The sequence below is a fragment of the Schistocerca nitens genome, chromosome 5 (genome assembly GCF_023898315.1).
Source record: "Schistocerca nitens isolate TAMUIC-IGC-003100 chromosome 5, iqSchNite1.1, whole genome shotgun sequence".
Lineage (NCBI taxonomy): Eukaryota > Metazoa > Arthropoda > Insecta > Orthoptera > Acrididae > Schistocerca > Schistocerca nitens.
The window spans coordinates 278,640,176-278,665,538 of NC_064618.1; the positions used below are offsets into that span (position 1 = coordinate 278,640,176).

A 25,363-nucleotide genomic window follows, 5' to 3' on the forward strand; every position below is an offset into this window, starting at 1 on the left:
GCTGGCGCAGCCGTTAGATCAGTTACTGCAGCTACAGTGGCAGGTTATCAAGATTTAAATGAGTTTTAACGTGGTGTTATAGCTTTATGCCTTGCCTGGGTCCGTCAACACTGACATTGGACTGTTGATGACTGAAAACATATTGCCAGGTCAGATGAGTCTTGTTTCAACTTGTATCAAGTGGATGGACATGTACGGGTATGTAGACAACCCCATGAATCCATGCATGTCAGCAGTGGAATGTTAAAGCAGGCTCTGTAATGGTGTGGAGCATATGCAGTAGGAGTGATATGGGACCCCTGATATGTCTAGATATGACTCTGATAGGTGACATGTACATAAGCATCCTGTCTGATCACCTGCATCCTTTCATGTCCATTGTGCATTCCGATGGACTTGGGCAATTACAACAGGACAATGCAACATCTCACATATCAGAATTGCTACAGAGTGGCTCCACAAGCACTCTTCTGAATTTAAACACTTCTGCTGGCCACCAAACCCCCCGGACATGAACATTATTGGGCATATTTGGGAAGCCATGCAATGCGCTGTTCAGAATAAATCTTCACCGCCTCATACTCTTATGGATTTATGGACAGCCCTGCAGGATTCGTGGTGTCAGTTCCCTCCAAATCTACTTCAGACATTAATTGAGTCCATTCCATGTCATATTGCATCACTTCTGCATGCTCACGGGGACCCTACACGATTTTAGACAGGTGTACCAGCTTCTTCAGCTCTTCAGTATAGATGATCTATTGATCTGATAGAATTACATTTTCCTGCAGACATATGAGTCTCATCAACTTCATCTTCAATAAGGATAGAAGCTGAAGCAATGAATTAAAATTTGTGCCGTGGCTGGGACTTCAGCCTGGGCCTCCTGCTTACTAGGCAGGTGCACTAGCCACTACATACCACCACCATAAAGTTGAGACTCACATGTCTCCAGGAAAATTGAGGAGGATTGATTGAGGCAAGATTAGAAAATATTCAGTAACTAATTACTACCCACATAATTTCCATATTTCTTGTTATTACAAATGTCTCAGTTATAAGTAGAAATACTCCAGCCTTTATTTATATTTGCAGAGTGATGGCAGAATAGGAACATGAAACACAGTCTATTTCATAAACTATTTTCTGATTTACAAGTATCTTAGCAAATCCTTTAAAAGCATTATATTGGCACAGTCGCCTTGAGGCAAATGAAATCAATTATGTATTCAAACGAATTTGCTGAATTAAGTATCAATGTAAAAGTTTTTTCTTAAGTTCACCAGTTACCCTTTCATTTTCTTTACAACATTCTACCACTTTGTTATTATTCTTTTACTTCTTAAATGTCAATGGGCACTAAGTCTCTGCACAAGGCAATATACTTACTGAACTTGAGGGTCTGATGAAGTTATATTTCTTGGTCAGAGCTTTTGCATTTGGGATTTGTATAGCCTGATGGGAAATAGCTCTCTCAAATAACAGTATCACATTTCTGAAATGCTTTGCCAATAGCAAGATACATAATGTACATTGGATATCTTTTTGCATATGGACTAAAAACACTTTTTCAAATGAGTCCTCTACTGTTTTTACTATTTCATATACACTTTTGTATACTCTTGGTTTTCTGTTACTGTTAATAATACACCTTTGGACAGATGCTCTTTGTGAGCTTGTTGAGAGAATGGTGTTTCTCTCATACAGAACAGCAATGATGTTAGAAGTGTTTTTATTTGCTGTATTGGAAAATATTGCATTCCCACAAGCAACTATGGAATGAAAAGTTGACTTAGATAAAATCCTACAGAACTGAACAACCCTTCCTCAGTAGAAACTGCTCACCAATTACACATAAATTGTTGCCCGCCAAACAGCAAACAGATAAAAAAATAACAAGTAAGTTAATGCAAGCAACAGCTTCTAAACAATAGATGACAATTGGCAGGTGACAATGAGCAGTGTAGTACTCAGGGCTGGCTTTTTGTGCACCACCTTGTACAATGGAAGGACAGATGGTGATTCACACATTACCCCAACATGTATGATCCACTCCATACGCTCATAGCATACTTTGAAATTGAGGGCTTCTATTTTCTGTTGTTCCAACATGATGCCCAACTGTGGTCAATGAATTATGCACAGAGCTGACAGTCACAAAGGACTCAGCTTAAGAACCTGACTAATGCTGGATAAGTTTCCTGAGAAGCTCACAATGTAGCAGAGATTGGGAGACACACATAGCTTATTGAATGATACAGTTGTGAGCAACCCATAATGACCTCTCTCTCCCCCACCTATTTGATATTGTCATAGTTGTGTATGTTATTACCTGGTGTGTCTATCACATTAACAAGAATCAGTCCTGTAGTTATCTAATGTGTATACAGAAACATTAATTACCTTAATTGCAGCTCCGACAACAGCTGGCGGCATTGAGTTGGAAAAAAGGTATGGCCGGCTACGCTGTCTTAGGAGATCAATCAACTCCTTAGGACCTGTTGTGTATCCTCCTGCAGCTCCACCTACTGCCTTTCCCAGTGTAGATGTGATAATGTCAATTGCTCCCATCATGCCGTAGAATTCCTCAGTCCCCCTGAAAGGAAGACTTTTTATTTAATTTCAGATAAAATTGAAAATATGATTGATAATTATGACATTATATGAGGATTAATGTAATGTTACTTGAAGAAGAGCTTTTACTGCTCAAGTTAAATAGTGTTTAAGATTTGCTGTTGTAAAATAAACCATACTAACCATACATATTTATAGACATGAGGTGTTTGCTTCATTATTTCCTTTCTCTCTGTTAAATAGGCATATAAAAAAAATAAAAGGCCAAAAAATTTTAAACAGGCAACAATAATGAGGCAAAACTCCCAATAATCAATATTGAAACAAAATGAACACTACAGATAAAGTTAAAATAAAATAATTGTTATGCACTCACATTCCCTCTTTCTGCAACTTTTCAGCCGAGATGTGACTTCTCTGATTTGAGGGAAATTTTCCAGGTATCTACATTTGATCAGACATTTAGATCAACCAGCAGATCAAACTAAGGTCTTCAATACTAATACTATTTTGCAGCCCCAATAAAAGCTCAAAAAGGCCTACAGTTGCAAAAAATTATGAGAAAAACACCACACTAAAATATGCCAGGTCAGACTATTGTCCCAACTGACAATTGCAAAATTTAGGATGTAATTACTGTGAAAACATTTGAGTACCTTTTTTCCCTCTGAAAAGTCAGAAATGAACACTAAATTTGTTTTATAAGAATCCTTTCACTCACTTCCCTCTAAAACAAATCAGCAATTTGGTATATCCATAGAAAATTAGTCACACACATATGAAATACTCTCTCCAGCAACTTCTCAAATTTTCACTCTACCAAACCTAAGCTCCACATTCACACTGGGACTTGAAACACAGCGGAGTGTAATAAAACTATTTGCTGTAATTTTACTCCTCAGATAACTTATTTTTTTCTTTTCTATTCTATATTAGTACTATTCTTGAACAGCTACAGGAAGAACTCTTCCCTCTAATATAGGTTGTATATGAAAATGAGGAGCTCCCTACAGATTTTAAAAGATTTGTAACAGTACCAATACCAGAGAAAGCATCTGCAAACAGATGTGAATGATACAGGACTCTCAGTTTGGTAACACATGCCTCCAAGATCTTGGCCTTTATCATTCTAAGGAGGACTGAAGGTGGGATGGAAGTGATAATCATGGACAATGAATTTGGATTTAAGCAATGTGTTGGCACATGGTAGCCAGTACTCAGTTTATGACTGATAATTGAGAAAAGACAAAAGAAGACCCAGGACATACACATTAACTTAGTTGATTTAGAAAAGCATTTGAAGGGGTAGACTGGTGGCAGCTTTTTGATATGCTGAGAGACAGTGGCATAATGACGCATGACTAATGCAGAGACTGTATAGAGAAGACGTGGCTCTAGTAAGATGTGGAGAACATAAAGAAGAAGCTACTATTGAGCAGGTTGTAAGACAGAGCTTCACACTCTCTCCGGTCTTGTTCAGTAAATACATTCAGAGGGCAATAGATGAAATCAGAGAGAGCTAGGAGACATAGGAGGAACTAAAATCCATGGTAAGAAAATAGACTTGCTGAGATTTGCTGATGATATCGCAGTGTTAAGTGAAGATACAGAAGAACTTGAAGAGATGGTGGCCAACAACCTTCAGATCTTCCTATAACAAGAAAATCAATAAATCTATAACAAAAATCTTAGTGTGTAGTAAACAAAAACTGAGGCAACTGTGATGCACCATGGGACATAGATGACAAGGTTGAACTATGGCTGCAGGGATGTGTATAAGCAAATAGATGTGCAACTGTTGAGTAACTGACTGCCTAGATGAACCAAGCAGCTACCAACAATGTCGGCATGTGGCCTTTCACAGCATATGCCTGGTTTTTGCCCCTTTAGTGGCTACTGTTCATTGGGGATGAAGGCTGAACTTTGCATATCATAATTGGATATCCACAGAGTGGCGACAGGTGGCCTTTTCTGATGAACCACATGTTATGCTCCACTGGACACCTTGGTGTTGGCTCAAATGACACGGAGGAAGGAGTTTTATTGTCTCGAAATTTGCTTTCATGGGATTGATGGATGATCTCATCATTCTGGAAAGCACAGTGGATCAATACCAGTTTACATCTATCTTGGGAACCATTTCCACCCCTCCATGCAGTTTTTTTTTTCCTCGGCACAGTTGCAACTACCAGCAGGACAGTGTAATACATCACACAGCCTGCAGTGTATGTGCATGGTTTGAAGAGTACTAGGAGGAGTTTACTGTACTCCCCTAGCCACCATACTCCCCACATTTAGATCCAAACAAGAATCTGTGAGAACTCTTCAATCAGGCTGTTCCCACCATGGATGCTTATCTGAGAAATGTAATACAACTTTTCATGGCACTCCACATTCCTGTCAATACCTTCCAGAACCTTACTGACTCTCTTGCAGCATGCCTCATGCTGCCAAAGATGGTTAATCAGGCTTTAGACAGTCAGTCACATTAATATGACTGGACAATATATGTCAGATGGATGGTTGAAGAAGGATATTATTAGCCAAATCCACCAGGAAATATCTGCTTTTAACAAGAGAAGAAACCTTTATATGTCCAACTGCATAGACAAACATCTCAGGATAAACCTCATAAAGATGTTCATTTGGAGTGTGTTGGTGCTTTAAAGTGGAACTTGGATGCTTGGAGAAGCAGGGAAATTCAAAATAATAGCTTCCAAGATGTGCTGCTGCCACAGAATGCTAGGGTAGACAAGATATTAAATGAAGAGGTGCTCCACAGAGTGGACAAAGAGATCCCATGTCTCTTGAAGCTCATCCAATACAGAGGGAACACAAGGGTCAGCCATCTGCTGAGATATGATGGTGTCATTAAAAGTATTACTCAAGGGCAGAACACAAGAAAGAGGAATAATTCAATGATATCATGGAGATACCAGCTACATCACCTATACCACACACATGAGGCATGCAGAAGACAGAAAAGCATGGTGAGCTATGGCTAACCAACCTGATGGTTGAAGACCTAAGAAGAGAAGAAAATTTTATACTTGTAGTGTATGTACAACATTTACATAAAATAGTATCAAATATCTAGTCTATCTGATATTTCAGTAAAGTTCATTATTCATGAGTTTATTTTAATTCTGCTAATGCCACTAGTATAATTATTTTCAGTAAATATTATTATTTTCAGTAAATATATTCTTTTAAAAGAAATCTTTAACTTAACATGTTCAGAAAACAGTGCTCAGAAAAATATTATGAGCTAATAATTATTTGTTTTCAAAAGGACATAGCTTATTTGAAAGTCCTGATTTCACTCTTTCAGTAAACATTCTTCTTTACATGAAAAGTCATTTATTAAAAAGTTATTCATAATTAAGTTTCCAACATGCACAAAATATTTTTGTTGATTGGGCCTCTAGGCATGTTTAATTCTGAGAACTGATGTTATAATTTTGCTTCCCTCATTTTTCTGAACTAGAAAATACCTTTGGTTATGAAAATAATGTGTTAATTAAAAAAATTATGCAAAGTAAGAGAATTACAAACCTGAAAAATTGCATGAAGCTCAATAAATCCCTGCAGTACTGCACAAGGTATGAATAAAATTGTATAATCACTAGGTTAATTGTCCACTTATCTATCATATGGATAAAAGAAATTATTACTTTGTTTTCTGTAATGTCATTGCCACTAATTTTGACATTATTCCCTTTATAGAACTACGTTTTTATAGATTTCACTAAATTTGATGCACCTGTCTTTAAGTACAACAATTGGGTAATAAGTCTGGCAGTCTGCACCTAACAATAATCCTCCTAAAATCTCTGTGTCAGAGTCCACTATTAGCAATCTTTATGTTAGTGTCTCAGGGTAAAAATTGATGGTTTGCACTCGTCAATCAACATTTTAATGTTAAGATCACTAATATGTGGAGACCTTTATGTTACAGTCAGTAAATGTAAATGTTCTCAGAACTTATTTCAACATTTGTAGAGACAAGAGCGATGACTTCACTGTGGGAATGTGTACTAATGAATCTACCACTGTTTAGAGTTCATCCAGTGTAGCTGATAACTTGGTTCATTTGAACTATAAAAATAGCTGATAGAAGAAGCTGACCATCATCATTACGCATTTTTGCACTGATAAATGTGAAATAATCTCAATTTTAAATCAGAAGTGGCACGTCCATTGTTAACTATTGAGTTACAACTCCAACCAGTTTCAGATAATGAGACTTCAAAATTTCAGCATTACTGAAGAACAGCACAGTATAACAAGGTCAGTAACTTTACATATTCAAGACTCACCTTGCCATCATCATGGTGTTTACAAACTAAAATATTACCCACTATTTTAGAGACTCCAAAAACTCACTTCTGTTTACCTCTGTCTTATGTTTTCACACTCATAACTTCCACTTGTACAGAATTCTTGTAACCACAACCGCAAGTTATAGTCCTGCAAGACACTTCTGCTGTATCACTAATTCTTAGGGAGAAACAAACAGATTTAATCAACTGTATCATTCCATAAGTACAGCCATGAGAGACTCATCAATGAAGGAAGAAGGTTGCTTATAAATGAGTTTACACATAAGCTGAATGTTGCTGCTTCTGGTACTCCAACTGCTGCTGTAGGTCTTTTCAGAAGTGGACCTTTCGTCCTTTCATTTATTTATTTGTGTTTTGTATAACCCAACATGAAGCTGATCCTTCACAGAGAGGTAAGAGGCCAGGAATGGATTGACTATTAGATCTTTTCAGAAGTGGATCTTTCATCCTTTTATTTATTTATTTGCGTTTTGTGTAATCCAACATGAAGGAGATCCTTCATGAAGAGGAAAAAGTCCAGAAACAGATTGACCATCAGAAGAAAAAAATATTGCAGATAAATACTATATTAACAATTAATCATCACCAATCTGTTTTATACACTTTGTGCTTACCCAGGCTTCATTGAACAGAGTAAAACTAACAGGGAAAGAAGTTATTACTTACTCAGCGACACTAAGTAATAGCAACTACTGCTTACTTAATGTTTATCTGACTAAACGCGTAACACCAGTTTCCTACATGTTATGAAAATAAAGACCAGCTTACATTTGACATTGTTACCTATCACACAGCTAATAGTAAACTGCAATTCTTGGATCTAGACAGTGTGATCACTTACAAAAGAAGTGTGTGATAATATATTTTTAAATTTTCCCTTAGAACTGTAAAAATTTCAGTTTCTTCATTTATATCTGTCTGTAACTTGTTAAATAGCATTATAACAAAAACTAGAACCCTCATTTGAACACTAGGCAAACATTTCTCAAATTCCAAGGGTTCCGAGCAAAAAATTCACTTCGATCTGGTTTGTGGTTATCTTTAGAATTAGAATGGGGAAAAAATACCTGACCAGAACTTACTTGAGAGAAGTAAAATCCCAAATGCTTCCAGCAGGGACATTTAAAAGTATAAACCTCTCCCAAAGCACACTTGAAAGTCTCCCCAAAAAAATTATAATTGTCACACTAGTCAACTTCATTCTTCCCATAACTGCTTCACTTTAGAGGGCCAAACCTATGAACAGACAAGGATAGTTATGTCTGTGTCATCCTTTCCAGGGGTCACATGGAAGAGATGTTCCTCAACAGCCAGAAACTTTGTGTTCTGAATTCATGATGAAGAACAACTCCTTCACTTCTTGCAATCACTTAATTCTTTTTCCTAACAAATATGCTACCAACTGTGACATAATTTAAAATAAGACTGGAATTGTTACTTATGTGAACCCAGTATTTTTTAAGTGGTCTGTGTTAGAATAACATCACACTTTTTTATAGGAGGGTGTTAATCTCATGTTTTTTCCTTACAGAATGCACAGGAGCACATTAATAGACTGCACCAGGGAAACAAAACTTAAAACTTGTTATTTGATATGCTATTATTCATGATGTGAACCACCTTCAATGCTAGGTATTAACAGTAGTGTATTAATCAGGGCCCAATTCAGTTAACTAAACCAAAATGTTAATGGAACAGGACTATAACCAATCCAATGACAAACCATTTAATACATATTATGGAATCCTAAAAAAATATCAAGGATCTTCAAGAACCATAAGTAGACATTAATGGTCACACACTAAGAGAAATCCAGTGTATAAAAGTTGTCATTGTTCACATGGATAATAAACTAAAGTGGAAACAACAAAATGATATTATGATCAAAAAGCTTTTCTATTGAAGATTTGCATTTTTAGAAGTAGACAAAAAAGATAATTACCATTAATGTTAATGCGAGACAGTACAGTTTAAAATGTAGTAAATATATTACACTATACCTTCCTGTTTTCCCAAAAAATCCTGTTGCATGACACTCATCCACAAATGTGAGAGCCCCATACTTTTGTGCCAGTTTGCATATATCTGGCAAAGGAGCAACATTGCCATCCATTGAAAATACACCATCAGTGGCAATCACTTTCAGTCTAGCATCACCGACTTTCTTCAGATGTTCTTCCAAATCTGGCATAAAGAAATACTTTGAGACTGCAAGAAGTATTTGATATATTTACCAATTTAAAGCTGTTAGTTTATTCCTATTAACCTTTCCTAAAACCATTGTAATTTAACAGTAGCACATAAATAACAATGTTCATTAGGTACTCCTAAATTCCTTCATGATTAACTTACTTTATTCATGCTATAACAACTTCAGATTGTTCCATATTTCCACAATGCCTGCTGTTGGCAATACGATCGTTGTTTCCTATATTATTGGCATGTCTTACAGTATTGTGCAAGAGTATGAGAGGAAAAAATATGAATTAATACAATAAAATTAAATAAATTTGTCACCATGAGCAGCTGTAACTCATGAAATAAGATTCATACCAAATAGTGCTGTAAAATGTGGTGCAAAGAATGAACATGGCATATAATGGTTCTGGTTCTGAGTCGAGTGGAATGACTCCATCAGAGACTTCGAACGTTCTGAGACAAGATAGGCTGCGACTTCCTGGACTTGCCATAGAGTTGAGAACCTTAGGGTCCCCCTAAATAGGTCAGATGTGCACTACATATGAGAGGCTGCTGCTCAGTTAGCTGACTGTGTGTGGTGTGCACACAAGGGTTTTTAGATTTGGTGGCTCTCCATCCAATCCAGATAACAATAGCTGTAGGAAAACCAGAAGTATCTGAGTAAGATCAAAAGAAATGCCTCCCACAGGCAAAAGTATTAAAATCCTAAAGGTAAACTGCCAAAGCTTTTGCAACAAAGTGCTGGAGTTCGATGTGCTACTGAAAAGCTGTGAAGCTCACTAAATACTTGGTACAGAAAGCTAACTGAAACCCAAAATCGGCAGCAGTGAGATTTTGGGGAGAATTTAAGGAATTTAAGTGTATATTGAAAGGCTAGGCAAATGGACAATGGAGGTGGTGTGTTTGTTGCAGGACACAAGAAATTCAAATCCATCAAGATGGAAATTGAAGCTGCATGTGAGATTGTTTGGGCAACACTTAGTAGCAGGAATGGGTATAAAATGATAACTGGATCCTTCTATCACCCACCAGACTCATCTCCAGACTTTAAGCATCCAACAATTAATTGGGAAAGTTACAGTTTTGTTAATGGTGAGCATGATAAGACACCCTGTGAAACTTTACTAAATGCCTTCTCTGAAAGCTTCATAGAACAGATAGTTAGGAAACCACTCATGATGGAAAGATATTGTATACAATGGGAAAAAATAGACCTGGCCTCTTTGAGAATGTCCACATCGAAACTGGTATCAGTGAGCATGACGCAGTTGTGGCGACAATGATTACTAAAGTACAAGATATATATGGTCAGTCAACTAGGGAAAAAAAAAGAACACAGTAGTGTTATATCTCAATGAGGAACCTGAGACTTTCAGCACAGGGCAGGAGCATGTAGAGGAACTATGGATGAAGTTTAAAAGAATAGTTGATCACATACTGGATAGATATGTACCCAGTAGAACAATCCATAATGGAGGTAACCTCCACTGTATACAGTCACAGTAAAGAGACTTCTAAGGAAACAGAGACTACTGCATAATAGGTGTAAAACAAAATGTAGGGCAATAGACAGAGAGATGCTGAATGAAACACATTTGGCCATCAAGAGGGCAATGCTTGATGCCTTCAATGATTACCATAGCAGAATATTGCCAAATGTGCTTTCACAGGACCCAAAGAAATTCTGGTCATATTTAAAGGCTGTTATTGACACCAAAGTTAGTGTCCAGTCCCTAGGGAACGAGACAGGAACTGAAATTGAGGATAACGAAGCAAAAGCTGAAATGCTTAACTCAATTTTCAAACATTGCTTTACAAAGTAAAACCCAGGAGAAATGCCCCAATTTAATCCTTGTATCACCGAAAAGACGAGTGAAATAAGTATTAATGTCACTGGTGCTGAGAAACAGCTGAAATTGTTAAAACCGAATGAAGCTCCAGGTCCTGATGGAATCCATGTCAGATTCTATACTGAATTTGTGTCTGAGGTAGCCCCTCTTCTAACTATACTCTATTGTAGATCCCTCAAACAAAAGAACCATGCCTATTTCTTGGAAAAAGGCACAGGTCACAACCATCAACAAGAAGGGTAGTAGAACTGATCCACAAAACTACCATCCAATATTCTTGACTTCAGTTTGTTGTAGACTCTTAGAACATATTCCGAGCTCAGATGTAATGAAATGTCTTGAACAGAATGACCTCCTTGATCCCAACCAGCATTGGTTTTGAAAACATTGATCATGTGAAACCCAATCCACACTTTTCTCACATGGCATACTGAAAGCTTTGAATCAAAGCAATGCAGTACTTCTTGAGTTCCGAAAAGCATTTGACTCAGTACCACATTTATGTTTATTGTCATAAGTTTGATCATAAGGGGTATCAAGTGCAATTTGCAACTGGACTGGGGACTTTTTGGTAGAGAGGATGCAGCATGTTATCTTGGATAGAGAGTCATCGTTGGATTTAGAAATAAATTCAGGTGTGCCCCAGGGAAGTGTGTTGGTACTCTTGCTGTGAATGTCGTATATAATAATGACACTGCAGACCATATTAATTGTAACCTCAGACTTTCTGCAGGTGGTATAGTTATTTATGCTGAACTACTTTCTGAAAGAAGCTGCATAAATATTCATTCAGATTTTGATAACATTCAGCATGGTACAAAGATTGTCTACTTGGTTTAAGTGTTCAGAAATGTAAAACTGTGCACATCAAAAAATGAAAAAAATTTAGTAGCTTATGACTATAATATCAATGAGACACTGTTGGAATTGGCCAACTGATAAAAATACCTGGTTGTAACAATTTTGAAATGGAATGATCACATAGGTTCAATCATGGGTAATGCAGGTGGTTGACTTCAGTTTATTGGTAAAATATTTGGGAAGTGCAATCAGCCTACAAAGGTGATTGCTTACAAATCTCTTGTGCAACTGGTTCTAGAATATTGCTCCAGTGTGTGGGACCATATCTGATAGGTCTATCAGGGGATATTAAATTTATATAGAGAAGGACAGCACAAATGGTTACAGGTTTGTTTGATCTGTAGGAGAGTGTCCCAGAGTTACTGAAGAATCTGAACTGAAAGACTATCCCGAGAAAGTCTATTTACAAAGTTTCAAGAACCAGCTGTACATGATGACTCTAGGAGTATACTACAATCCCCTACATATCACACACATAGGGATCATGAATATAAGATTAGAATAATCACTGCATGTACAGAGGCATTAAAATAATCATTCTTCATGTGCCTCATATGTGAATGGAATAGGATGAAACCATAATAAGTGGTACAATGGAATGTATGTACCCTCTGTCATGCACCACACAGTGGTTTGCAGGGTACAGATATAGATGTAGATGTAGAATAACCAGATAAAGAACGCATTCTTCATACTTGTGTGAAAGTTTTCTGAGCTCCTTGTTAGATATTTAGTATTCTACAAGTTGGAATCGATGTTTCAATTAAATCATCTGGAACAATGTCTGAATTGTAGGAAATATTTTTTGGTGTGATGTGTCAAAAAAAACATGACGAATTTTGTATGATCTGATACAAGCTACAAGATCCAATTTTTATATACTAACTCTTAATCTTGTTGAAGTTGCATATGCATTTGTCGTCTCAATTTCATCATCGAAATTTTAAGCATTATAAAGGTTTAGAAAAGTATTAGTGTCAACCACATCAAGACATTTAAATGTGGAATGCCATACTGCCAAAAAGGTTTCTCTTCACAAACTTGTGATTTTTTCAACTGTTTTTTTAAAATTATTATTAGACATTGCTTTTTCAGCAACATTCTCTCTATTAGAACATATGCAAAGAAAGAATCACTTTTTTTGAAACAATAATGCATTCCACTTAGTTTATTATTAAATGTAATTGTTTACAATTATAATTTTTGGGTATTGTGCCACTCTCAAATAACAGCTGCAACAATTTACAGTTGCTAAAATACTATTTACATAAATTATATTGTAAAATGTTTCTACCGCATTCTGGCTCTGTATGAAAAGCATCAAAGCATATAGTTATTCATTAATATTCAGATGACATTGTTCTTGTGTTAACATACCGATGATGGTAAAAATCTCTATAAACAAAACCCTCAATTTCAATGTGTGCTTTATGTTGACAAGATTCTTGACTCTTCAGGTGGAACAGTCATTAGCAGGCAGTCTCTAGGGATCCTGCTGCACCTCAGCTGTATAAGGCTTACCTAGGTATGCAGTGCTCTGTCTAGGTGGACTTTTTATTTACCCCAGCTGCTTGTGAGACCAAAATGGAGCCTTCAAAACAATCTCCTTCTCCTTCCATGAGAAAGGGTGGGCCACTGGTAGGTACTAACACCAAATCAAATATGAGGGCTTCTGTAGCCAGTCCTCTGGATTCAGGGGTTACACAGAATTTGTCATTGAATAGTAACAGATTGCATGCTGCCGGTCAGGTGTTTTTGACTGTGAAGCAAAAAAAGGGCAGCTATGACAAGGTTTCACTTTTTTACATTCAAAAAGGTTTAGAGGACATCCCAGGTACACTGAAATCAGTCAGCTGATTGCATAATGGCACTACTGGTTGAAACTGCTAGAACCCAATAAGTTACCAACTTCCAGAAAGCTAAATGCCTTGGGGAATATGCCATAGAAATGAAGCTCCATAACACCTTGAACTTTAGCAAAGGTATTGTGTCATGTAGAGATCCAGTTGACATTCCCAAGGAGGAAATGAAGAGTGGGCTCAGCAAAGGATTATTGATGTGTAAAAAATACTGAAAATGGTGGAAGGGGAGCTCATAAAATCTGACTCATTCATCCTTATCTTCAATAGCATGAAACTCCCAGAACATATCAAGGCAGGTTTCCTTTGCCTAAGCATATGACCATATGTTCCCAACCCAATGTCCTGTTTTAAATGCCAGTACTTTGCGCATCCTACCTTAGGATGTGGCAAATGTGGCAAGGCCACCCAGGACGGAGTTGACTTATCCTCCCCTCCAATGTGTGTAAATTGCTCTGGGGATCACCTTGTCTGGAGTAGGGACTGCAGTGTCTTGCTTGAAAAAAGGAAGATACAGGAGATTAACATTTATAAACACATTTCAGAAGATGAGGCCAAGAAGATCTATAAGCCACCCATGTTCACTATGTCTTTTGCATCAGCCATTAAAAAGCCTATTTTGACAGCCAATGCTTCTATGCAAATGGAGGTTGTTAGTATCAGCACTAGTACCTGTGTTTTTCAGTGCACTTGTTAAGTGCAGTTGTTTCAGAGCTCATAGCCCTCCCAAGAACTTCAGATAAAGCAACAGTTGCCGCCATTGTGGACCTCCCGGTACACCCAAAGGCTGTAAAAGGTGGTAAAAAATCCCTTCCAGGCCAAAAAGGTAGGTGAAAACAGGTGGTAAACCATCAGACCATGTTGATGTCATTTGACTTAATGGTTCTGCTTCAGAGCCAGTGGACTGCAAAGTCTGTCTGTGACAACCACCTATCCCCAAGGCTGAATGTCCAACTGTTGCGGGCTCCCCACCCCAGCAGAAAGACAGTGTGAAAGTGCAACCCTTGTCATAAATGGCTCCCATATTACAGTGGAACATAAATGGGTTCTGGATTCATGTGGAGGGACTGAAACTTCTGGCACAGACACACCCCCTATCCTTCTGTTTACAGGAAACACATTTCAAACCCACACACACCACTCCTTTGCTCTTTCCGTGGTTTCTGACCTTCAGGCAGTAGCTGTTGATGTTCATGTGGGTCAGATGATCACTATCTGCTTCCTGTATTTACCTCCACAGGATGCGACAGACTGTGAGGCTCTAGCAGGCCTTATAGTACAACTCCCACTCCCGTTTCTCCTACTGGTTGATTTCAGTGTCCATAACGCATTATGGGTTTCGACTTATACTTGTCCCAGGGATTTAGACTTGAAGAACCTCAATGTCTCAGGAGCTGTGCATCCTCAACACAGGCAGTCCCTCTCATTTCTCAGCTGCTAATATGCCATCCTCAGCCTTGACCTCTCTTTTTGCTTTCCAGCAGGCTCAGCACCTTGGGAAGCAACTGATGACCTTCATTCCAGTAACCACTTCCCACTGTGGGTCCACATACAGGATGGAGAATTGCTTGAACAGAAGCCACCAAAATGGGTGGCCAGGAGGACAAACTGGATGATGTTCTGCCAACTGGCTGTGTTGGAGCACTGCAACAGCATCCAGGAAAGGGTGGACCACATCACATGACTGATCCATTATGCCACTTATTTATCCCAGCTTCAGGTCATCTTAGGAGGTGACCTGTACCTTGGTGGACTGATGAGTGCCATTCAACAATCAGGGCAGGTGTGCAGCTCATTGACAGTTTAAATGTCACTCAGTAGCAAACAACCTCAAAACCTTTCAAGTCATTAGAGCCAAGGCTCAACATGTCATTAAGAAGAGCACAAAACAGGCATGGAAAACATTCCTAGACTCCATCAAGCATTAAACATGTTCAACAAACATGTGGGAAACCACATGGAGGATTTCTGGAAAAAACAGTGCTGAAACAGGGGTGTCTCCCCCAACAATGCCTGGAAACACTGCTCAGACGGTGGCAGAGCATTTTGTAGCAACTACTGCCAATGCCAACCAAGATCTGACATTTTGCCCCTGCTGTGCGACTGCAGAGAGGGGCAAGTTGGACTTCAGATCCCACAATTCTGAGTCATACAACTGCCCTTTCTCCACATGGGAGGTGGAATCACCATTGTCTGAGACTCTTGATACTGTACCCCATCATGACCAAATCCAGTACTGCATGCTTTGGCATTTGCCAGCAGTGCCAAAGGAATTATTTCTTGAATGTTTTTAATCTTTTATGGCAGGCAGGTAACTTTCTCAACTCATGGAAAGAGGAAATTCTGATATCTGTCCTCAAACCAGGAAAGGGCAGCACATGTCATAGCAGTTAACAGAGTGTCACCTTCAAGAGGTGTGTAGGAAAGGCTGTGGAGTGAATGGTTAACCCTCATCTGGTCTGGTTGTTACAGACCAGTCATCTCCTTAGCTGCTGTTAATGTGGATTCTGGAGATTTTGGTCCACTGTTGATAACCTGTCCCTGCTAGAGGCAGCTATTCAGCAGGTTTCCTACATAAACATCACTGTCTTGGTGTATTATTTAATATCAGCAATGCATACAACACTTCTTAGAGGCACAACATTCTCATGCAACTCCCTCTATGGGGCTTTTGTGGCCACCTCTCCAACTTCATACAGTCTTTCCAGCCTAAGTGCTTTCTTAGGTCTCGAGTTGGTGACAAGGTGTCAGATTATTTTGAGCAGGAGAATGCCATTGCTCAAGGCAGTATTTTAAGTTCTACCCTCTTTGCCATAGCCACAAGCAGCTTAACATGTACGAAAAGCAGTCCTGCACAGTGTTCCTTACTTGTGGATCATTTTTCTGTTACTCCTCCAGTGTTTCAACAGCAACCCATCAGTTTTGCGGAGGTTAGAGAATTGGGCTGCAAAGAAAAGTTTCTAGTTTTCTGCAGACAAGTGTGTGTATGTTCATTTTAATCATTCTTATTGTATTTTTAATTTATCTGACTTGCATAAGAGGGATACAATTCTACATTTTAAAGACTTGGTGAGGTTTATGGGCCTCATTTTTTACTCCAAACTGTCGTGGTTACCACTCCTGAGAGGCCTTTCGGCTAGCCACAGGTGCTTACTGCACCCGCCCCTTGCCCAGTCTCTGTGCTGAGGCTGGGGAACTGACCCTTACCTTCTGGCACAAGCTCCTCATAGTGAAACAGGCTTGTAAGTTCCTCATGGTTCTGACTTCACCTGCATACCATACTGTTGCTTGTCCACCTCTGGAGTGCCTTTTCTCCAATTGTCCATGAGCAACAATGCCATTTGCGATCCATGTGTAGCATGAGCTGGAGTCACTTGATGTGGAGCATGTACAGCCCCAAATCCAGGGTTTTAACCACCTGCCACCATGGTTACTGCAGAGGCCCATGGTAATTTCAGATTTAGTACAGTACAGGAGAGATTCCACTCCTGAAAATGTTTTTAATACTTTATTTTCTGCCATTTTAACAGAGCACTACAATTTTACAACTGTCTTTATGGATGGATTGAAACAGGGGGACTCAGTTGGTTGCTCTGTTATTTTTGCTGATCATGTCCTCAAGGTCTGATATTGCCTTGAGACTTTACTGTATTCGATGCAGAACTGTGTGCAATCTTGTGGACACTGGAGCAGATGAGGCATGCTTCAAGTGCATAATTCCTTGTCTGTTCTGATTTTCTGAGTGCCCTGCAGTCCCCCTGCAAGATATACATTTGTACATGGCAGATGAAATAGTTTAGAATATCCAGGATGCCCTCCTTCAACTATAGTAGCTGGGGAAGGAGGTGTCTTTCTGTTGAGTACCAGGGCACATGGGTATTGCAAGGAATGAAAGGGTGGTTGTAGCAGCCAAGGAGGTGTGTAGGAATCTTCAGTTATTACGGTACACTATCCCCCTGCATGCTATCACCTTACTGTTGAATTACAGAGTCATATGTTGATGGTAAGATGAACGACTGGAAGTGACTGATAATAAGCTGCATCTAGCAAAGCCCTCTATGTGGCCATGGCATACTTCAGCCATGAAGATGGGATGAGGTCCTTTTTAATTGTCTTCACATAGGCCACAGCTCAATGACACATGGCTTCTTGCTCCAGCAAGAGGACCCTCCAGAGTGTGATGCTTGTGGCATATAGATCACCATGCACCACATTTTATTAGAGTGTGGTTTATTTTCAGATCAGAGGGCAGTGGCAGATTTGTTCGCACATCTGTCCTCTATTTTAAGCGTCATAGAAATGAATGTGGTTAAAGATGTAGATGAAAGTTTTATGGTTTTGTAATCTGTTCAACCTATTTTTTAAAATTTTAGGAAGATGTTCTTAATGTGTTAACACCATATTCTTTTTCACTGGTGGTCAGCCAGTCACATTTCCCTGTGCCTTTCTTCTAGCTCTTCTGTGGTTTTACTTATGTTTTAATCCCATGTATAGCACCTTTTACCTTCCTCCATTGTATTAGGCCTGTGAGACAGTGTGATTGTGTTGGACAATGTGAGTGTGGTGGGAATGAGTGAATGAGTTTCTTTCTCAATGTGTGACAGCAAGTTTTTGTCATTTTATCCACAATCATTTCTTTGAATATGTGTAAGGGTGCTAATAACTTTGACGTGAGGGACTGTCACACACACAAACAACATGAGGATAGTGTCCTCTTAATATTAATGAATAACTCGGGTACACTTCATAGTGAGGTAGGAATTGGTGGAAGTTTTTGAAATGTAATTTGTGGTTTGCAAAAACTTTATAACAGAATATGTACCTAAAATTTAATTTTTTTAGTAACTGTATGTTGTAACAGCTATTAACTGATAATTGCACAACTGCTGTAATCATAATCATAAATATATAAAATTAATAATAGTTTAGGTCAGTGGGTCTCAAACTTCTTTCCTTTGTGCCACTTATCACGAGGAAAAATAGAATCAGCCCCCCATCAGCGAATTTTATTAACAAAAACAGTCATTTTTTATATTTCTTTTCCTTATTCTCTGTTATACAAAATTCAGTTTAGAGGGAATATATGCAACACAGTCAAAAACTATATGAATTATTATAATTAAAATGTGGAACAAATTGTTTATTTTTATCACTTTTCATTTATTCAGAAACTATGAAATGAACAATATTTACCATTCAGCAAACCAAGATTCCAAGATCATTACAAATTTAAATTACAAACTTCAGTGTGGTGAATGAATTTGCCTTTGAGAAGAAAGTTCATCGAGAAGTGGTGTAATAGCAGAAACAGACATTCAAAGTTTTTTGCTTGCATTTAGCTTTGAACAGCTGCCAAAGCTGAAAAGCCAGTCTCACAGAAGTGTATTGTTGCAAAAGAAATAAAGGCCTTCATTGCATTTTGGCTCAGAGTTGGAAATTCCTTGCTATTATGTATCCAAAACTCCAAGAATGATACTTCATTAACTTTACTCTTCGGTGAAGTATCACAAGTGAGATCAGTAAGTTGTTCTTGCATTTTTATATTTAAAAACAATGTTCCAGGAACATTTTGAATGAATTTTTAATCCAATTAAATATATCAAAATCATTACTGAAATATTTCTTGAAGTGAACTTTTAACATTGGAAGATGAGGAAAATGACGGGCTTTTATCTCCATTGGAAGTATCAGATTATCTGTGTTCTCTAAAATTGACAGTAGAGCAGGGAACATATCTACAAGTAGCATGCCATTTTTCATTCAGTTTTTCCACAGCAATAATTTCTTTATGAATGCCTTCACTTTTTCATTTTCAAGATAATAGAGTTGCCTCATTACGTTGCATTGTTAAGACTATTTAGTTCCTCAAAAAGGACAGTGAGATAAGCCACTTTCAACAAAGATCTCCATTACTGAAACAGCATGCCAGAAAGTGACTTTGATCCTTCACCAAACAGAATACAGATCAAACACTATATTTAGTACTTTACCTCTTGAAAGCCATTGTGCATTGTTATAAAAGAACAACTGAGTGTGTTCAGTACCCATATCCTCACATAACACACCAAAAAGCTATGAATTTATAGATTTTGCTTTAATAATTTTAAAAGTTTGTGAAACAATTTCCAGTGCTTCAACTCATCACTTAAACTCATCAATGAAATAAACATAAGCAATGAAAGAAGCATCTTTATGAATATCAGTAGCTTCATCCACTTGAAGTGCAAAACAGTTGTTATGGAATATACTGATTAACTGCTTGAGTAAATTATCAGAAATGTCTAAAGTTCTCCTATGTACTGTGTCATTAGAGATAGAAATATTTTTCAACAGCTGAGCAAATGAGTCACCACACACTGTTGATACTATATCAGTCACTGCTGGTAAAACTAGAGTGTCTGCAAATCATATGCAAAATGAGGTAAGGGACTAAAAGGGCTTTAGAATTCACATTTGTTGTTTTAGCAAAGTTCTTCTGGATAGACAATAAAACATTTAATTCCCAGAATGAGATTTTTCACTCTGCAGCATAGTGTGCACTGATATGAATCTTCCTGGCAGATTAAAACTGTGTGCTGGACCAATACTCGAACTCGGCACCTTCACCTTTCACGGGCAAGTGCTCTACCATCTGAGCTACCCAAGCATGACTCACGCCCCCTCCTCACAGCTTTACTTTTGCCAGTACCTCGTCTCCTAACTACCAAACTTCACAGAAGCTCTCCTGCGAACCTTGCAGGACTAGCACTGCTGAAAGAAAGGATATTCCATTTCATATCAGCGCACACTCCACTTCAGAATGAAAATCTCATTCTGTAAACATCCCCCAGGCTGTGGCTAAGCTGTGTCTCCCCAATATCCTTTCTTTCAGGAGTGCTAGTCCAGCAAGGTTCGCAGGAGAGCTTATGTAAAGTTTGGAAGGTGGGAGATGATGTGCTGACAGAAGTAAAGCTGTGAAGGGGGGGGGGGGGGGAGGGGGCGGGAGTCGTGCTTGGGTAGGTCAGATGCTAGAGCACTTGCCTGCAAAAGGCAAAGGTCCCAAGTTTGAGTCTTGGTCCAGCACACAGTTTTAATCTGCCAGGAAGTTTCAAACATATAGTTTTCTGACAAAAAATTCTTTTGATTTTCCCCTTAATTCAAGATGTCTCTTTAACTTGTTAGGGTTCATGTTATTGGTAGCTAAAATGTTTAAATAAGTTAGACACTGTGTTCATTCTTCATAATTTTGTGTGTGTGTGTGTGTGTGTGTGTGTGTGTGTGTGTGTGTGTGTATGTATGTGTGCGTGTGTGTGTGCGTGTGAGTGCACATGCGTGCGTGGGTGAGAAAAAGAGAGAAAGAGAGAGAGAGAGAGAGAGAGAGAGAGAGAGAGATTTTCATTCCTCTTTATACTGACTTGTTTACTGTCCTACTATCCTGTCTATGATATGTAAGTTCTCTGGATTTCAGATATATTTTGGTACCAACAATCTTTTCTTCTGCTTCATACTGCCTGGTAAGTGTCCCTTGATCCATGGTCCTGGTGTGATTTTTATGATATTCTTAAAATCAAACATCCTTTGTTTTCTCCAACCTTTCCTCTCTTCTGGGGTAAAAAACAGCCTCTGATCCCATTAGACATCTATTTCATTTCTCTCTATGTGTTTCCATTTGTTGCCATTTGATGAGACTTTTCCATGAAATGTGAGAAGTTTTATTGTATATTTTCTCTCATTATTATTATTACTATTATTGTGGTTTTCAGTCCTGAGACTGGTTTGATGCAGTTCTCCATGCTAACCTACCCTGTGCAAGCTTCTTCATCTCCCAGTATCTGTTGAAGCCTACATCCTTCTGAATCTGCTCAGTGTATTCATCTCTTGTTCTCCCTTTACAATTTTTAACCTCCACACTGCCCTCCAGTACTAAATTGGTGATCCTTTGATGCCTCAGAAATGTCCTACCAACCGATCTCTTCGTCTAGTCAAGTTGTGCCACAAACTCCTCTTCTCCCCAATTCTATTCCATACCTCCTCATTAGTTATGTGATCTATCCACCTGATCTTCAGCATTCTTTTGTAGCACCACATTTCGAAAGCTTCTATTCTCTTCTTGTCCAAACTATTTATCGTCCATATTTCACTTCCATACATGGCCACACTCCATACAAATACTTTCAGAAACAACTTCCTAACACTTAAATCAATAGTCGATGTTAACAAATTTCTCTTCCTCAGAAATGTTTTCCTTGCCATTGCCAGTCTACATTTTATATCCTCTCTACTTCAACCATCATCAGTTATTTTGATCTCCAAATAGCAAAACTCCATTACTACTTTAAGTGTCTCATTTCCTAATCCAATTCCCTCAGCATCACCTGACTTAATTAGACTACCTTCTATTATCCTTGTTTTGATTTTGTTGATGTTCATCTTATATCCTCCTTTCAAGACACTGTCCATTCCGTTCAACTGCTCTTTCAAGTCCTTTGCTGTCTCTGACAGAATTACAATGTTATTGGTGAACCTCAAAGTTTTTATTTCTTCCTCATGGATTTTAATGCCTACTCCAAACTTTTCTTTTGTTTTCTTTACTGCTTGCTCAAAATACAGATTGAATAGCATCAGGGAGAGGCTACAACCCTGTCTCACTCCCTTCGCAACCACTGCTTCCCTTTCATACCCCTTGACTCTTATAACTGCCATCTGCTTTCTGTACAAATTGTAAATAGCCTTTTGCTCTCTGTATTTTACCCCTGCCACCTTCAGAATTTGAAAGAGAGTATTCCAGTCAACATTGTCAAAAGCTTTCTCTAAGTCTACAAATGCTAGAAACATAGGTTTGCCTTTCCTTAATCTTTCTTCTAAGATAAGTCATAGGGTCAGTATTGCCTCATGTGTTCCAACATTTCTACGGAATCCAAACTGATCTTCCCTGAGGTCAGCTTGTACTAGTTTTTCCATTCGTCTGTAAAGAATTCGCATTAGTATTTTGCAGCTGTGACTTATTAAACTGATAGTTCGGTAATTTTCATTTTCTTTGGGATTGGAATTATTATATTCTTCTTGAAGTCTGAGGGAATTTCACCTGTCTCATACATCTTGCTCACCAGATGGTAGAGTTTTGTCAGGTTTGGCTCTCCCATGGCTGTCAGCAGTTTTACTGGAATGTCTACTCCTGGGGCTTTGTTTCGACTTAGGTCTTTCAGTGCTCTGTCAAACTCTTCACGCAGTGTCATATCTCCCATTTCATCTTCATCTACATCCTCTTCCATTTCCATATTATTGTCCTCAAGAACATCGCCCCTGTATAGACCCTCTATATACTCCTTCCACCTTACTGCTTTCCCTTATTTGCTTAGAACTGGGTTTCCATCTGAGCTCTTGATATTCATGCAAGTGGTTCTCTTTTCCCCAAAGGTCTCTTTAAATTTTCCTGTAGGCAGTATCTATCTTACCCCTCATGAGATAAGCCTCTACATCCTTACATTTGTTCTCTAGCCATCCCTGCTTAGCCATTTGGCACTTCCTGTCGATCTCATTTTTGAGACGTTTGTATTCCTTTTTGCCTGCTTCATTTTCTGCATTTTTGTATTTTCTCCTTTCATCAATTAAATTCAGTATCTCTTCTGTTACCCAAGGAGTTCTACTAGCCCTCATCTTTTTACCTACTTGATCCTCTGCTGCCTTCACTATTTCATCCCTCAAAGCTACCCATTCTTCTTCTACTGTATTTGTTTCCCCCATTCCTGACCTCTCCCTGAAACTCTGTACAACCTCTGGTTCTTTCAGTTTTGCTTCATTCACTCTTATGTGTACTTGCATCATGTCGTCTTATTTACTATTGTAGTTTCAAATTTGTGTTTGTTGTTGGTGTTCCTGAACTTTTGCTGTCTTTCTTATCATCTGCTGCCATGCTTAGTTGTTTAAGTTCATCTTTAACTTTCTTTGCCAATTTTGTTTTTGCTTGGCTGAATGCATGACATCAAGAATTTTTCTTTTGATTAGGTTCTCACTCATCCTGGAAAATCTCTCAATAAAATTTGATCCTTCTTGTCCTGAACATTCCCATGATTATCTGTGTGTTTCTACATTTCTGATGTTGGTCTCTTCATTCAAATTCCTTCTCTATTTATTGGACTGAAATTTTTTTCTAAGTATTTTCTGTTCCCATTTCTTTAATTTTTGTTTGATCACCAATCTGTGTCATTTGTATATGTAAAGTACTTCTGGAAATATGACTGTGTTGTAGTCCTTTAAATTTTCATTCATTAATATGGAGTTTTGCTGTCGTAATTCCACATGAGCATGTATGATTTTTGGAATTTTTGATTCCTTTGTGATTGGCCTCTACATTAATTCCTGATGGATGAATCACTTTTCCTAAAATACCTGAGAGGATGAGGCTGTGCAATTTTCCTTTGGTTTGCTATTGCCAAGAGTATGGAAGTTTCTCAATGTGGCAATTTCTTGATGTCTTTGGCTTCCTCTCCATGGCTCATTATGTTTATGAGATTATATGCAAATGCCAGACATTTCATGTTGAATTTGTTTTATTATGACATTTAGGATTCCTTCTGCTTCTTTTTCCAATTCTTGATAAATACACTCCTGGAAATTGAAATAAGAACACCGTGAATTCATTGTCCCAGGAAGGGGAAACTTTATTGACACATTCCTGGGGTCAGATACATCACATGATCACACTGACAGAACCACAGGCACATAGACACAGGCAACAGAGCATGCACAATGTCAGCACTAGTACAGTGTATATCCACCTTTCGCAGCAATGCAGGCTGCTATTCTCCCATGGAGACGATTGTAGAGATGCTGGATGTAGTCCTGTGGAACGGCTTGCCATGCCATTTCCACCTGGCGCCTCAGTTGGACCAGCGTTCGTGCTGGACGTGCAGACCGCGTGAGACGACGCTTCATCCAGTCCCAAACATGCTCAATGGGGGACAGATCCGGAGATCTTGCTGGCCAGGGTAGTTGACTTACACCTTCTAGAGCACGTTGGATGGCACGGGATACATGCCGACGTGCATTGTCCTGTTGGAACAGCAAGTTCCCTTGCCGGTCTAGGAATGGTAGAACGATGGGTTTGATGACGGTTTGGATGTACCGTGCACTATTCAGTGTCCCCTCGACGATCACCAGTGGTGTATGGCCAGTGTAGGAGATCGCTCCCCACACCATGATGCCGGGTGTTGGCCCTGTGTGCCTCGGTCGTATGCAGTCCTGATTGTGGCACTCACCTGCACGGCGCCAAACACGCATACGACCATCATTGGCACCAAGGCAGAAGTGACTCTCATCGCTGAAGACGACACGTCTCCATTCGTCCCTCCATTCACGCCTGTCGCGACACCACTGGAGGCGGGCTGCACGATGTCGGGGCGTGAGCGGAAGATGGCCTAACGGTGTGCGGGACCGTAGCCCAGCTTCATGGAGACGGTTGCGAATGGTCCTCGCCGATACCCCAGGAGCAACAGTGTCCCTAATTTGCTGGGAAGTGGCGGTGCGGTCCCCTACGGCACTGCGTAGGATCCTACGGTCTTGGCGTGCATCCGTGCGTCGCTTCGGTCCGGTCCCAGGTCAACGGGCACGTGCACCTTCCGCCGACCACTGGCGACAACATCGATGTACTGTGGAGACCTCACGCCCCACGTGTTGAGCAATTCGGCGGTACGTCCAC

The 25,363-nt window shown here is 39.0% G+C and overlaps 1 protein-coding gene across 2 annotated transcripts in view; it reads right to left on the reverse strand.

Annotated features, from left to right (window-relative positions):
- The window catches only part of LOC126260953 (2-amino-3-ketobutyrate coenzyme A ligase, mitochondrial), a 71,669-nt gene that overhangs the window by 12,384 nt on the left and 33,922 nt on the right, over window positions 1–25,363 (reverse strand). For both annotated transcript variants that reach the window (XM_049958465.1, XM_049958466.1), the window contains 2 exons: window positions 8,918–9,101; window positions 2,404–2,596 (listed from right to left, as the gene is read on the reverse strand). In XM_049958465.1, coding sequence (XP_049814422.1) covers window positions 2,404–2,596; window positions 8,918–9,101 — 377 coding nt within the window. The remainder of the gene's footprint in view (window positions 1–2,403; window positions 2,597–8,917; window positions 9,102–25,363) is intronic.